This window comes from Gossypium arboreum, chromosome 11, assembly GCF_025698485.1.
Source record: "Gossypium arboreum isolate Shixiya-1 chromosome 11, ASM2569848v2, whole genome shotgun sequence".
Lineage (NCBI taxonomy): Eukaryota > Viridiplantae > Streptophyta > Magnoliopsida > Malvales > Malvaceae > Gossypium > Gossypium arboreum.
The window spans coordinates 20111187-20127557 of record NC_069080.1 but is presented as its reverse complement, the minus strand read 5'-3'; the positions used below and the strand labels follow the sequence as shown (position 1 = coordinate 20127557).

The 16371-nt window shown below is 31.8% G+C and overlaps 1 protein-coding gene across 1 annotated transcript; it reads right to left on the bottom strand.

Annotated features, from left to right (window-relative positions):
• Positions 1-1905: 1905 nt before the first annotated feature.
• On the bottom strand, positions 1906-7013 carry LOC108472945 (pyrophosphate--fructose 6-phosphate 1-phosphotransferase subunit beta-like). The gene is made up of 16 exons (XM_017774511.2): positions 6550-7013; positions 6172-6327; positions 5969-6090; positions 5708-5761; positions 5378-5484; positions 5157-5262; positions 4945-5008; positions 4634-4722; positions 4263-4394; positions 3935-4105; positions 3726-3841; positions 3489-3600; positions 3283-3367; positions 3074-3118; positions 2818-2886; positions 1906-2050 (listed from the first exon to the last, which is right to left on the bottom strand). The coding sequence occupies exons 1-16, from the start codon at positions 6743-6745 to the stop codon at positions 1968-1970; spliced, it is 1707 nt and encodes a 568-aa protein (XP_017630000.1). The 5' UTR covers positions 6746-7013; the 3' UTR covers positions 1906-1967.
• Positions 7014-16371: the final 9358 nt, after the last annotated feature.

The following is a 16371-nucleotide window of genomic DNA, read 5'->3' as shown; positions in this document are numbered from 1 at the left end:
AACAAGGGTAGTGGTAGTAGTAGTAGTAGTAGTTCGGCCCTTCAACCTTGCTTGGCCGAAAGGGTGAAAGAGATGACCAAAGGCTTGGGAGAAGCGATGATCAATTGGTCATACAAAAATCATTGTAAAAAATCGATTTGACGGAGCACCATGGTCGTCTCTCCATACCCATGAATCAAGTCCGAGCGGAGTTTCTTACGGACGAAGAAAAGGAGGTGCTGAAAGAAGGCGGGAAGGAGGGTATAGAAGCATTGGTGATTGAGCCGATTCGGATGTGAGTAATATGGTTTTAAGGAGATGGGAGATGCGGAAGCAGAAGGGGAAGGGGAAGGGGAAAAATTCCCCCCTCTACGTCTTCATCCGTGGGTGGCAATCACTAGTACAAAAGTGTGGCTTGCAAGTTGATGTGATTCAAGTATGGTCGTTTCGGTTCAATTTCAAACTATGTTTTGCTTTAGTAATTCTTCTTTGAAGAGACAATTAAATTAAAGGCAGTTGTATTATTTTTATTTTCTTGCTAAATTTTTGTGGTTTTTTTTTTTTTTGCCATATTTTTCATCTCTTAATATCTATGGCTATCTCTTCTAATAAAATCACTTAAAAATAGAGGTCCATATTTTAGTGTGCTTTTCATTGATAATAATAGTTACATTTTTTTACTCGTGATAATATTAATTATAACTCATGTGAATTTCAAATTTATTATACTAAAACATTAACCAATCAAAGAAACACATTAGAATTTTCTTATCTATTTATAAAATATAATAAAATTTACGTTTTTATATACTGAATATAGATGCATTTTATGATATTTTAAAATTATTTAAGAAATGTATCAAATTTTACAATGCACATAATAAAGTTGGTACAATCGACTTTCTCTATAACCACCTGCTATAACAATATTTTGTTATAATAATCAAATTTCTAAAAAACTCATTTTTTATGTTTTATTTTCAACCTCTATAACAACATTCATAGTTATAATTACATCCTTTATTAAATTAATTCTTTATAACAACATATAATCTAAATTTTTAAATAAAATTATAGTTATAATTACATCCTTTATTAAATTAGTTCTTTATAATAGCATATGGTCTAAATTAGTTCTCTTCAATGAATGAAATTAAATATGTCAATTTGAAAAATTATTAAATTCCTTAATTAAATATTTTACTATGAATTTAGAACTTCATAAACTTATAAATTGATTATTTGAATGTAGTAATTAGTGATAAATTAATTAATTTAATTTGATAATTTATTGATTAATTGAACTTGTTAGAATTATTATAAACTTTATAATTCAACATGTGAAAGAATATGTAAAATAAAAGATGCATAAAATCAATAATAATACACTTGACTTTTAGCTTTCTTTCTTTTTTTTTTATGAAATTTTCTATATAAAATTTATGATAAGCTTATAATGATTATCTATTTATAACAACATATTATTATAGATGTATAACAAGTAAAATCAAAACAAACAGATCAAACTATGTTGATTGTATTTCTAGAAATCAAATTTTATGAAAGTCAAACTCCTAAGGCAACCACGTTCAACCATCTATTGTTTTTTTAGCTTTCATTTCGATGGCTCTATGAAGAGCTACCCATTTATCTTTGTAAATGCTTCTATGCTGCCCTTTTGTTTAGTTTAGAACCTAAACTTGGATAGCATAGAATGAAAAACTGTTATTGGGATATAGAATCATAATATTGAGTGCTTTCAAAGGTTTCAAGAAAGATCATTTTGTGAACTTATATGTGAACTTAAAAACTAGCAATTAATTTATTAGTGTCACAACTTAATTATATATTCATGAATATCAAAATTTTAGTGCAGTTAACCTTGACTAATTTTTCATATTTACCAAAAAAAAAAAGAAAAAATACTTAATCTAATTACAACTTTATTATTTTGTTAGGGGAAGAAATAACATAATTGGACATTAAGATTAAAAATGAAATTGTGCCCCCAGCTCCAGCATTAGAGTGTAGTTGATGTCATTTGCATAAGGACCAACGAATTGAATGGGTCCTGCATCAACATATAAAATTAACATCAAATAATGTTAGTGTTCACCTGCTAACAAACAAAATTCTTTTCTTTAAAAACAAAATGAATAGGTCAGAATTTATATTTATTAATTGCAAAAGTCCTTGAAGAATTTCAATTTTTTTCACTAACTTTTAATATTTTTTCCATTCAAATAAACATTACTCTTATAATTTTTTTAGATGAATTACAAGAGAAAGGTAAAACTCTAATTACAATGTATTTAGTACGATTCGAACTCAAACCACACTTGAGGCGGTGAACGCTCTGATCATCAAGCCTTACACGAGGTTCCAAATAAACTTTTATTTATTATAGGTGAATTGTTAACTAGGTATAAAATGAAGGCTAAAGACTAGTTTAAGTGTAATTAAATGTTAATATTAAGAGAAAAAAAAAGGGACTACAAGGTTTGAATCCATGTCACTTGATTGTTAATCGAGAGCTAGTGAGTGTAATTAAATGTTAGATGCTTATTTTGGCGAAATAAAAAACTATAAATTTATATGAGATACAAGCGACAAGTTTTATAATTATTTTGGCTTAATAGACTCGACTTTGAACCTCTGTTGTTGGTCCATTGATTAGTGTTCATTCTGTGATTTATATGATAAATTCGAATAGCAAGAATTATCTATTTGTGATGGGATACGTGCATGTGTTGACAATAATTTACATTCACGGGTAATATAAAATGTAAAAAAAAAAAAAAACAGACACTGATATTTTTATACATTGCTAGAAATTACCTGAGCTTAAATACCGATTCTTAAGCGCCCAATCATCTCGCAAGGATGCAAATTTCAACATTGGTGCACCTGAAGTTTCAATATTCAAATAAAATCAACCTTAAATTATATTTATGTTAAAACCTATCTAATACAAGCTTATAATGATCATAACTAAAACATTATTATGCCCAAAAAAATTAAGTTGTCAAATCCATTGTTACCCTGCAGCAAAGGAAATTTAACACTGATAAACTGAAATGATATGCATATTTACCTTCAAGGTCCACCAATGCCTTCTTAATCACAGGCTTGAACTTCCCTGGCAGTGAGAAAAAAGAAAGTCTCATTGATGCTTTTGCATGATGAGAAATATAAGTACATGTATATTAGCTAAGTTTGCACTTATTACAAGCAAAATCAAGTGCCCTTTGGAATATCAGTTGTCCTTTTTAGTTATATGAACAAATTATTACGGTGATATACCATGTCGGCGCTCAACATCCATTAATGATGTTAATGCTGTTCCTCCGACAGTCCATTCATCTACTGGTGCAGTCAAATTACCCACCTGAACAGAAGATGCTAATGCCTTTAATGTCACTTGAAAACAGGATGTTGGATCTCATCCTTCTCCAAGAAAATATTATGTATAGTATGTAAAGAAATAAAAAGGCAAGAATCACACGAACCGATGAAATCAGTCCAGTTTTCCCAGAATGCAGGAGGATTCCAGTAGCATAACCCAATGCATTACAGTAGTTTGCATCGAAGTTCGTTGGAAATCCGCATCTACCCTCGTAGCTACGAAGTGAAAGTCAAATATCATGTTTACAATACACCATGAACGGAAAGACTCGTCATTTATGGAGAAGTTCATCAAGTGCTTGATCATTATTTTCTAGATAGAAAAGTATGTCATCAGTTACCCGAAAAAATGGGGTTTTCCTTGAAATTGTCCCTCATATGCACCTTTTTGCTTCCTTTGATCCAATTCAGCTTCCACCATTTGAATGAGCATTTTTTCTGTTTCTATCTTGGCAACCTAAACATATGGCATCCTTAACTGTCGCCCGTTAATCGGACTCTTATACATGCTGCAGAAAAATATTAAAAGAACAACAAAAAATAAAACTACCTGCACATTCCCATGGGGATCTCTTTCAAGTAGCAGCTGCTCCTGAATTGATTGAGGCAAAAACTCAAAAAGGTCATGGGAGTGGCTTCTAAGTTTCCTTTTCCACATCCCAGCTTCATCAACAACATCATGGGCTAAAATTTCATTGAGCTCTGCAATAAGTTGTTTTACCTGCAAGTAAACTCATCTCACCATTTCAAGTCCATGGTTCAAGATATTTCGGATTGACTCAAAGGTGACGATCATTCACCTCACTGCTAGTGGAAACGGTGGGGAAAATAGCAACAATGAAACGTTAGGAACAACTACTGGTTTCAAAAGTTTTTACCTCCGGAATGAAATCAATAAGGCCTTCTGGTAAAATTATTACACCATAATTAAATCCTAGTTCCATGCGTTTGCAGATTATATCTGCAATATAATTTGTAACATTCTTCATTGTCAACTTCTTGGCAGCAACCTGCATCAATGGTTAAAATGTTTGTCAAAACTATGAATAGGGAGCAAGCATTCTAGAAAGAAATGATTGGAATTGAGAGACGTGTCATGAAAATCTATGGAAACCACCTATAGTAAAATTATACTAGCAGTTTCTATAATGTTAATACTAGTATGATGCAGAAAAGTGTTCTATGTAACTGCATAGAGACTATTCTTAGTTTTGAATCTGAAACAATGGAGAACATCAGATTAAGATACCTCTTCTCCTATAATAGCAATGTTCGGGTGAGTCTGCAAAGCACACTCCAATGTAATGTGAGAAGCTGCACGTCCCATTAGCCTTATGACTGACAAAACAGATAATTAGGATCCTTGCAACCAATCATTGACAATGTTAGGAACTCATAATGAAAACATGACCATAATCGGTCTAGAGAGACACCTGAAAACCTGATAAAAATGGAAAGATAGCAGATGAAACGCTTGCATAAAAATGAAAATGAAGATTTTTTTTTTATCACTGATCATTTCTCATCCAATTCGATATGTTTCTTATCAAAAGCACTTACAGTGGTAGTATTTTCCAGTTGAACGGGCATCTACCATGACGTTTCCAATCATTTCAGAATATATCTGCATATTTCAAGTAAGTGTCGATCATACAAATGAAAATAAGACCAGCATTATCCGCATAGAGATCAGGATATTTCCCTATGATGACTGGCTTTAGCTACGACTTAGGTGGGTTCCCTAAGATTCCACCAAGTAAAATATCAAATACCTTGCATGCAGTGTCGAATCCAAAGCTTATAGGCACATCTTTGCATTTCAAATCACCATCAATGGTCTTTGGGCATCCAATAACTTGTGTCTTCATATTTTTACTCCTGCATCATTTTAATGAAATGAACCATACAGCATCAAACAGGAACAAGATGCCATTATATAATTGAGCAAATGGCTGTGGAATTGGCCTATTATTTTGCACAGATATTGTTGTACCTAAAGTACTCAGCAAGAAGGCAAGCATTTGTATTCGAGTCATCCCCTCCAATGATAACAAGCCCATCCAAATCAAGCTTCTTCACTGTTTCTTCAGCTTGCTTAAGCTGGAAGGAATTGGCAATGCTAATCAGTTACATAAGATCGAAAACTTGAGGGGATAGCCTAACTGAATTTCGCTATACTAGACTTAATAACAAAATCTACACAATTATCTGCTAGCATTAATTCGTATAAATTACGGTTTAAAGAATTTTACTTTGCAGCAGATCCTTTAATGTACAAAACTTGATTAAATGCAGAACCAACCAAAGTGATGTGGAAACTAACCTGTTCTGGAGTTTCAATCTTGTCTCTACTACTGCAAATCATATGGAACCCACCCTATAAATTTATCCAACTCGAGTCAAATACAGGCTATCATAAGAGCAGAGGCAATAAACATATACCATATAAAACAAGCACATATTCATGTGTTAATGTGCTGAATGAAAGCTTGATGGACCTTACCAGTACATTCTGACCATCTGAAGTGCATATATATATACATATATTAATGAAAAATATGTTATACAACCCAGAAGTTCTCACCTGGTTTCTGTAAGGATAGATTAAGTCTGCAGTGAGTTTAACATATTTGCAGCTCATGATGCCTGCAGGACCGCCCTTAAAGCCATAAAGAGTGCTTCCTCTTGCCCGTTCTTGCAAGTAATCTTAAGGCAAAAAATTCACAACGATCAGAGACTGAAATCATTAAAATTGACCTGGTAGTAACATTAGAGCAAGGCAGTTACCAAAAATCCCGGTTATGACATTGTGTCCACCAGGAGCTTGTCCTCCAGAAAAAACGACTCCAACCTTGAAACTCTGACCCTTCACTTCTGGCTGTCCAGGAACCAACGAAACCGATGGTTGCCCATAAAGATTCGGAAATAAGTTGGCTATCTCATCTGCAAATCCATCCATGCATGCAACTACTTCGTTAAGAAAATGGAAACCCAGAGTATAACATATAAGCCACATTTATATTAGAAACAGTCCTCTTAAGGGAACTAAAAACTGATCATAATTTGTGGAAAAGACAATGTAATAAAGCATATAATCGAGCTATCAGGGAAAAAAAAAAGCCTAAAGAGAACATATATGTATATGAAGCTGATTAGTTGACGTACCTGGGTTTCCGGCAGCCGTAGTGGGGGGTCCATCGACGACTTGGAAGGGGTTTTTAAGGATAGAAGGGAGGGGAGGGGTGTGGTTCAATCGGTTAGTTTGGAAGTCACCGTAGTCGGAGGGGAGGAGGAAGCGGCTGGGGCCTTCCTCGTTTCGGGAGACAGGCAAGCCATTGGTGGCGGCGATAGCGGGTGACATGGATTAACGTCTAACTGAAAAGTCCTGGAATAATGTATAAAGCTAGAAAAGGGTAAAGAGGAATGGAGTTGTGGATATGATGCTTATATGTACGTATATGAGAGGGACGGAGAGTTCGTGGAAGAAAAGGGCAAAATGAACATTTGCTACGTCCTTCAACTTAGGAATAGCTGACATTGTTAGTTGGGATTTGAGTAAGTCCATATAATCAAACTGTAAAAGGAATTTAAAAAAAAAAAAAAGAAAAATCTTGTCAAAGACTCAGTTCTCTGCTCTATCTGAAGAACTCCAATTTGAATGGAATCGGTTTTAAAAACTACATCGCGATGGAAATTTTTTTAGTGATCGACGGTTAAATAATCAACGGATTTAACCAATTTAAAAAATTCGTGTCACCTTCTAAAAATGATATAATAGTATAACACTCAATATTAATGCATTGTGTTAATTTAATATTTAATTTTAAAAATTAATTTTAATATTTACAAGTAATTTGATAATTTTTGCATTTTTTTCGTGACACTTTCGTTTAAAAAGTTAAAAATTATATCAGCTAAATTTGATAAAAAATTTCAAAAATCCAAAATCATAATTTTCACTTTTTCTTATTCTTTTCTCTTGATACTTTGATGACTCAATCTTTATCGATTTACTATTTATCGATTTCATAAGATTCATACTTGAATTGTTCGACATTGTTCAACTAAGCTGTTTTTGTTACTGGCATTGTTATTGTTACCATATCTGATGAACGAAGAGAGCCTCACCACTCATTCAATTAACCTACTAAATTTCTAAAATTAAAATTAAATTAAGACAATGTAAATATTGAGCCTTAAAATTCTCATTATACCAATTTTAAAAGTTGACATATCATATTATCGTTAGATTATCGTCTAATAACTAACTAAAAAATCAAATTGTTTAGTGACCATTTTATAACTTTTATAGTTGGATGACAAAAAAAAACTTATTAATAATTGGATAACTAGTAATGTAATTTACCAAAAAAAAAATTAGGCACATTAATTGGTTGGAAAAATTTATATAATAAATATATTTTATAGAAAATGATATAAAAATAAGTAAGAATCCAGTTGAAATGGTAAAGTACAAATCTTCAAAATACAGTGTTTTAAACTTAAATTTTATTATTTTTATGTTTTTGTTTAAAAATATAACACTCTCAAAATAATATAATTTATTTTATAAAATAAGAATCTAGTTAAAATGGTAAAGTACAAATCATCAAAATACAGTGCTTTAAATTTAAATCTTATTATTTTTATATTTTTATTTAAAAATATAATAGTCTCCAAATAATATAATTTATTTACATTATTAAATTAATATTCAACTAACTCATAACATTAATTCAATCAATAATTTTATATATTGCTATATTATATATAATATAGGTTCAAATGTCTGAATGGAAGTTGACATTTATTATTATGAATATGTTGGGAACTTTGTTGGCTGGAGTGATAAATGAAGCAAAATACTATTTAAATGAATATTCATACTTTAATTATTAAAATATTTATTATTAGATATTTATAAATTGTATTTTTTAATTTGGTCTAGATGTTATGGTCGATTGAAAAGGTTATATTAGTCATCGAAATGATTAATTTATGATACTTATGGAGACCTTAAATCGACTCATTTTAGAGAAAACTGCGGTTGCTCTTTAAGTTAGTTTAAAAACATTCATTTATTAGGTCATCTGTACTTAAGATTCATTTTATTGTTGACAGTGTTGTTTTAGAAAAACAGTTTATTTGTTGCTTTGCTTTGTAAAAACTCGATGTTAACTAATGCAACAGAAGAACCATTATTCATGTCATTTTGGAAACATAGTTGTCTTATCGATTTTTTTTCAAAAATGGTTTCTTTGCAATGCAGCATAAATTGGAGAACAATGTCAAATTTTATTTAAGTCAGATATCATGCATTTCTGATTATTATGTTTTAAGTAATTCATCAATGCAAAAATCCTCAAATGAAAAGTTACCAAGCTACAAATTAGAAATAATTAAAAATTATAAACCAAAACCAATAGAGACTTATTAAGAATAATTTATCTAAAATAGTCTGATGCCGATGTTTGAGGTGTTGCTCCAAATGTCGGGTCCAAACCTATTATCAAGGGTTACCTGAGAAGTATAAAACCAGGGAAGTAAGCTTACGAAAGCTCAATGTGAGTCAAATAGTAGTTTTAGATAGGCATAATATTAAATACAGTGAAACGTAGAAACATCAACTCAGTGACCAGAATAAACAGAGCAATTCGTCAATTGGTGCCATCAATATAAGTTCATAGCAAAACATAGAAATTAACGGATCGGTGTATGAGCATGGTATGATGCAAATGTTGCAATGCAAAGGTTCCTACCCAACCATCCGCTACACACCACGTGTTCTCTAGAACCCATCTACCGAACTCCAAACTATGTGAGCTGAAACTCGACGTCGATAAATCACCAGTACAATAATGCAAATAAATGCCAGTATATGCAAACAAGCTGCCAGTATTGTCGACAAGCCACCAGTAACAATAATGCAGATAAACTACCAATGGTGTGGGCAAGTCACGAGTAATGCGATAAAAATCGCCCAATCTCCTCGGTACTCTCGGTGCAATGCACTAACAACAATATTGTGGACTTTAAATGTCGCCAGGACTCCACAGAACTCCTCCGTCATCCTCAAATAACCCACCCCATGCATATGCAGTATGTCATACAATAATTGAGCAAATCATGCTTTCAAATCAATTTCGGTACAATGTCATGCTTAACACACTTACGGTCCTTTTCAATACATGAATTGCATACTTTCAGCTAACCTATAACAATGACATCAATGGTATGTAACATACATACAATGAGCATTACAGTCAGGCATACTTTATATGCAAATCAAGCGGTGACTTAGTGAATCGCATGCAGTATAAGCATACAATGAACAACAACAATTCACATTATACAATATAGTGTATGTCAATATCAAGCATAGAGGCGGATGTAGAGGGGCTGGCAGGGGCCCTGGCCCCCTTAAAATGGAAAATTTCAATTTAGGCCATTGAATTTTTTTTAAATTTTAAATTACTAAAGGTAAAATTGCACTTTTGCCCCCTAAAATTATAAAAATTAGATTTAATCCTTTAAAAATTATAAAGATATAGACTATAAAAAATTAAAATTTTCTTCGGCCACCCCTAAAAATTTGTTCTGGCTTCGTCCCTGATCAATCATGCAATCATCATCAATAAGGGCATCAAACAAATAGTCATACATGTCAAATTTTGCATTCAAGCAAATTTAGTAAGGGCTCATCACTCGGTCAACTGTAAGTTACGTTAGGGGTGTTCATTCAGTTAACCGACCCAAATTGCCATTAGCCGAATTAACTGGCTATTTTAAACCTTTAACCATTAACCGAACCGAATTTTTTTCAAAAAAAATTAACGAATTAAACTTTTTCGGTTAATTCGGCCAGTTAACCGAATTAACCAAATTTATATATTTTTTTTTGGTTAAAACAAGTGAAAAAATTAACCGAATTAACTTAATTAACCAAGGTACCTGAATTACTCGAATTACCTGAATTAAAGTATTAATCGAATTAAAGTATTGAATCACTACATAATTAAAAACAATACATAAGTTTTGAAATTAACACATAATTAAAATGTAAGTCTTTAATATTCTCCATTTGTATCCATTTCTTCTCTCCAAAAGATCTCCATTTGCATTATACCTACAAAAATAAGTGAAAAAAATGAGCATATAATAGAAATATATGCATTTAAGAAAATCAAATAATATAAACAAATGAATAGATTGTAAGTTAACAAGAATAAGATAATAAGCATACCTTTCAACTCATGAAAGCTCATGAATTTAAGGTAGGTTCTGATGCATTCCAAGAAAATTCTAAATATTGAATTGATTAAATAAGTTAATATAGGAGTGATATGGTAAAAAAATTGAAACTATTAAAATAAAACAATAAATATATCATTTTCAATCTTGTCAAGCTCTTGGATTTGTTCTTCAATCTTTTTGATGTCTTATTGTGATGATGATTTTCGAATTCAATCTTGAGTACACACAAAAGCTTGTACAATTTTATGAGTTAAAAAACTCCTATATTGATCAAGCACACGCCCCCGATACTAATGCAGACTCGGAAGCAATCGTAAATATCGGTATAGCTAACACATCTCTGGCCATTTTTGAAAGATAGGAAATCTAGGGCTATTCACTTTCCACCTCAATAAAATATCAAACTTTTCAACAAAATTCTCATTAGCCCTAACTAGATATTTATCCAATTCAAATGTTTTGTCACCATCATTTTCCAATTCACGCTTTCTATAAAAAGTTTGCATATGCCTTTTCATTTTTTGTTGTGGTTCACCGAGAGAAACATGTGCTGACACACTCAATTGGCTACAAGTACTATGAAGTGAAGGCTTATACTCATCAAACAATTCATACAAAGCTTCCTTCAATTTTTGCTTCATTTCACAAGAATTTTCAGAATTAGACATTTTCACTAAGTGCAAATGCAAGATACTTTAATTTTTGTCTAAGATCTAAAACACAAGCAACAAACATAAGCAAATTCATCTTATCAATATCACCCCAATACTTGTCTTTCATCTTGATGGCTATAACACTGAAATCAACATTAATATTTGACTGATCATCTCATAAAATAATATCAATTTCAGAAAGCTCGTCAAAAAAAATTATCGGACGTCACATATAAAGTGTCAGATATACGCAAAGTGCCAAGAAATCCCTCAAGTTTTTAACACTAGCCCAATCATCCACACTAGGCCAACCCTCTCCTCTTTCAAGTTCAGCCCTAAAGTTTGTATCTTGCTCCTTAAATCTCTCAAAAGCTCTCTCAAAGTTCTGAGCAGTGTCTAATATTAAGTATGTCGAGTTCCACCTAGTACAAACATCAAGACACAACATCTTCTTGCAATCTATCTTTTCCACGACAACACACACCTTAAACTTTTGTAATCTACCTGGAAATTGTCTTACATATGTAACAACCCCTTAACACGTTCAACAGATTTATTCATTTCCTTTAAGCCTTAAACAAAAATTAAATTCACAATGTGCCATGCATATCATATGAAGATATTTACTGTTTTGAAGCAAACCCCTCAAGGGTTAAATTTCTTTCTCAAGTAACTAATAACAACATCATTTGAACTTGCATTATCAACAGTAATAGTAAACAACTTATCAATCCCCCAATTCAACAAGCATTTCTCAATAACCATCCCATTGGACTCACCCTTATGACTAGAAATTGGACAAAATTTTAAAATCTTTTTATTCGATTTCCAATTGTTATCAATAAGTAAGAAGTGACACACAAATAATTAACTCTTTGCAAAGAAGCCCATGTGTCAGTAGTTAAGCAAACTCTAGAACAAGAACTTTTCAAAAGTTGTTTTATCTTGACCCTTTCATCAAAAACAATTGATAAACATCCCTAGTCATAGTAGTTTGTGAAGGAATATGAAACCTAAGACATGTCACGAACATAAATTTCCTAAAACCTTCCCTTTCAACAAACTTGAAAGGTAATTTATCAATCACAATCATTTGTGCTAATCCTTTCCAACATGCTTCTTGATCAAATCTCCAAGTTGAAATATGCCCTTCCCCCTTCAACTCCCTCTCTAGGTAAAACTAGTTACCTTTGGCTAGTGTCAACAATATTACTAAGATTTTTCTTACATTAATTAATATGATATTTCAATGACCCCGTGCCATTTTTTTCATATCACAACAAATTTTCTTTTTGCAATAATTACATTTAGCCTTACTTGCACTCTCACTATTAATAATCTTAGTGAAGTGAGACCAAACTTCTAACCTTTGAGGAGTGACTTTTCTTTTCCCAATAGTCTCATTTGTTTAGCTTGAAGCTTCACTTACCGAATTTTCAGAATCTATCGAAGTAAGAGGTGTAATATTACCCTCAATAGATGTTGGTTTGGTGGAAATTCTACAAGAAAAAAAATTATATAATATATTAAAATACATTTATAATTTTAAAATAAATGCAAACTTGAATGACCAAAATAAAATTTATAAAACACTATTAAGAACACTCAAATATTAAATGACCAGAATCTGTATAATTTAACACGACAAAAATACCATGCTTGCATGCTCAAACATTTAGCTATTTGTTATGGTAAACTCATAAAAGGACCAATATCGCCTACAATAAATATTGTTTGCTGATTGATGGGAATTGAAATTAACCAACACAAGTGTGCATATGAAGAGATCCTAAATGGAACTACAATGATGAATTATCTTCAAAACATAGAGCATGGGATGCTACTCTATTTCACTTATTTTTCAATTTCAAATTAAGAAACCAACAAACAGTTAATTAATGCAGTAAAATTGTCGCTGCTAGACGATTGTATTGGGGAATCAATTGCAAAACCCATTTGCAAAATTACAGAGCCAAATGGAAACTCTAATAATTCAAACATTTAAGAAGAAAACAAAAATCAAAATACTAGAACTAAATCAGTTGCAAAAATCATCTCCAAAATTACAAAACCAACAAAAAAAAAACTCTAGAAATCAAACTTTTTTTTAAAAAAAATTCAAATATTTGAATTGAATCACTTACAAAATTCATTTGTAGAATTACAAAACCAAATTACAAAAGACTGATACATATTCTTAAATAGTAAATTATAAATTCCAATAATCTTACAAAAACATAAATCCCTAAAAGGTTACCTCTTGTTCAAGTTTTTCTTTCAAAACTTTCAGGTCACTAACTTGTATTCCTCGTATACTAGAAAAAAAGAAATGACAAAAAGCAAGTTATTACTAACATATTTCAAAGCATGGTCAATACTCAATATTGAGCTAATCAATTGCCATAGAAAACCATGAAACAATGAACAAGTACCACTGGCAAAATTACTTGAATGTTGGCCTTCGATAATAAAAGACAAAAAGCATTATCTTTGCATTACATCAAAATGCATACTACTAAACTGCAACTATCAAACAAGTTCGAATGATCCTAATGGCCTTACATTCCTTAATATAGATAATCTCTTGCAAACAAAACATAGCTATCCATTTAACGATTCCAAGTACATTGACATGTACATAATTATACAAGAATCATGCTTTTCAATACTTAATTCGTATTATATATATAAGGATCCTAGTAGGGGTATAGCGTACACAGAAAGTCAACATAGCTAGAGTGTGCATTTCAATCATATTAATGTAGCTGAATTTAATAGATGTCAAATTTGACTAACAGAAGAAGAACCATCAATCATGTTTTTCAATGCTTAATTGTTTTCTTACTTAATTCAGAATAACCCTTTATGCAGTTCAATATTCTCTTGGTTTATGTTCAAGAAAGCTAAACTTATACATTAAGAGCTATAGGTGTTTATTATATTTTTTCAAATATACTTGCAACCATTTAAGGAGTATAGACATCTATAAGCTTGAGAGGAAAAGCCTACCATAACTCGTCAGATGTCGAAATTGGAACTAAGATGGTGACTTGGTGGACGCTGGATGGTGTGACTGGTAGATGCCAGACGATGTAACTGGTGGACACTGAACGTTTCACGAAGGTGATTGGCACTGGAGATTTTTGGAGCTTTCAAATTAGGGATTTTGAAAGGGTTAGGGTTTGAGGGATTTTGAATAAGGTGAATTTTGAATCATGATTTTTAGTTTTAGCTTTAGTTTTAGTTTTAGAATTTTTATTTTTATTTATTAATTTATTAAATTATTTGTAGTTTTTAGGATTGGGTTGGGTTGGGTTTATATATATATATGAATCATTGGGTTTATTTTGGGGTAGGCCGGTGGTTGTTGGGGCTTGGGTTTAAGTGGGTGGTGGGCTAATATTTATATATTATAATATTATAATGTTATTTATTAAATTCAGTTAATTAGGTAAATCGATCGATTCTAAATCGAATTAATCGTTAACCAAACTTCAAAAAAATTATTAACTAATCCTCGACCAAATTTTTACGGTTAACCAACCAATTAACCGAATTTGGTCGGTTAACCAAAAAAATTTGATTTTACCCGAAATTTGCACACCCCTAAGTTACATACCTTACTTGGCACCATTTTAATTCACTTATTTGGCCACTCGACCATGCCCGACCAGCAAGTATATATTATCAATTTAACAAATATTTTAACAATTGACAATCAATTACATAAAGTTAGGACCCACACCTTATTTCACAAATTTCGTAACGCTAATCCATAAAATTTCGCACTTCCATACTTAAGCTTTAAATGATCACTGATCCAAAAACAACACTTAAAACATTAATAATTCGATTATGACCATCCTTGAAACACCCCTAAGGGTTCAGCCAAAACAATGATACAACTACGATTTTTTCAGATCCAAAACATCTAGCGAACTTACATTGCTTTTACGTGAAATAAGAGTGTGGATTAAATCAAACTTCACTGCGGATCTGAGGCGTTAAAATCAGTACTTAAGACCAAATTTTATTCAAAATCAGTAGCCAAAAATCAACCTAAAGCCCTAGAACAATCGGCCATAACAACAAATTTAAATGGAACTAAATTGATTCAAAACCTCACTTAATTTCTCACTTACACTTCTCGTTATCTAAATCTGAGTTGTCGAATGTGTGGGATCAATTACACCCTTAATTGAAGAGGCTAAGAGTTGATTAAAACATAAAAATATCTATTAAAACTCTACTATAAAGAGGTGGCAAAACATAAAATACAACATCCAAACAAATGTGTTCCAAGGGGCGGAATCACCACCACTCACGGCCAAAAAAGTGGTTGATTAGGGTAGTACCAAAGAAGGTTTTTAGGGTGTTTAGGGAAAAGTTTAATGCTTAAAAATAATAAGGATAAAGGCTGAAACTAGCAGTATAAATCAAAAATAAAAAGAAGAGGAAAAATAATAAATAATAAATAAATCGACAACACTTAAGGAGGAGGAGTAGAGGGGACAATAATGGGGATCCGAAGACCAACCATCGTTGGCCACAGGGATGTCGTTGACACCACCGTCGCAGCCGTCTACATTGCCATTTTCAATTATGTAGGTACGACACCCTACGACACACAGAACTGGTTCGGCTGCTGTCGATTCGGTCTGGGTCAGTGACGACCCGACCGGTCCAATCTAGCCACTAGTTGGACCATCGGCCCGATTTTACATATCGGGCTCGATCCAATCAATTTTTGGATCTTAGTCTCAATTTTGGGCTCCCGAGCCTAATTAACAATCTCAGGTCTAATTTTCAAGTTCAATTACTCATTGGGCCAATTGCCTGGCTTGAAAATTAATTTCCAAAAATATCATAATAATTTGATTAATTTAATTTTACTTTATCAAAATTATTTTTTCCAAAAAATCACTTAGATTTTCCAAATTATTTTTTTAAGAAAATTCTTTAATCAAATTCTCTAGTTGAGCAATTCTCACGACCACCTAATTTAATTCCACATTGAATAAATCGACTCAATTAAATTACTTCTAAAGTTGTAGAATTTTCTTTTGATTCAAAGACAATC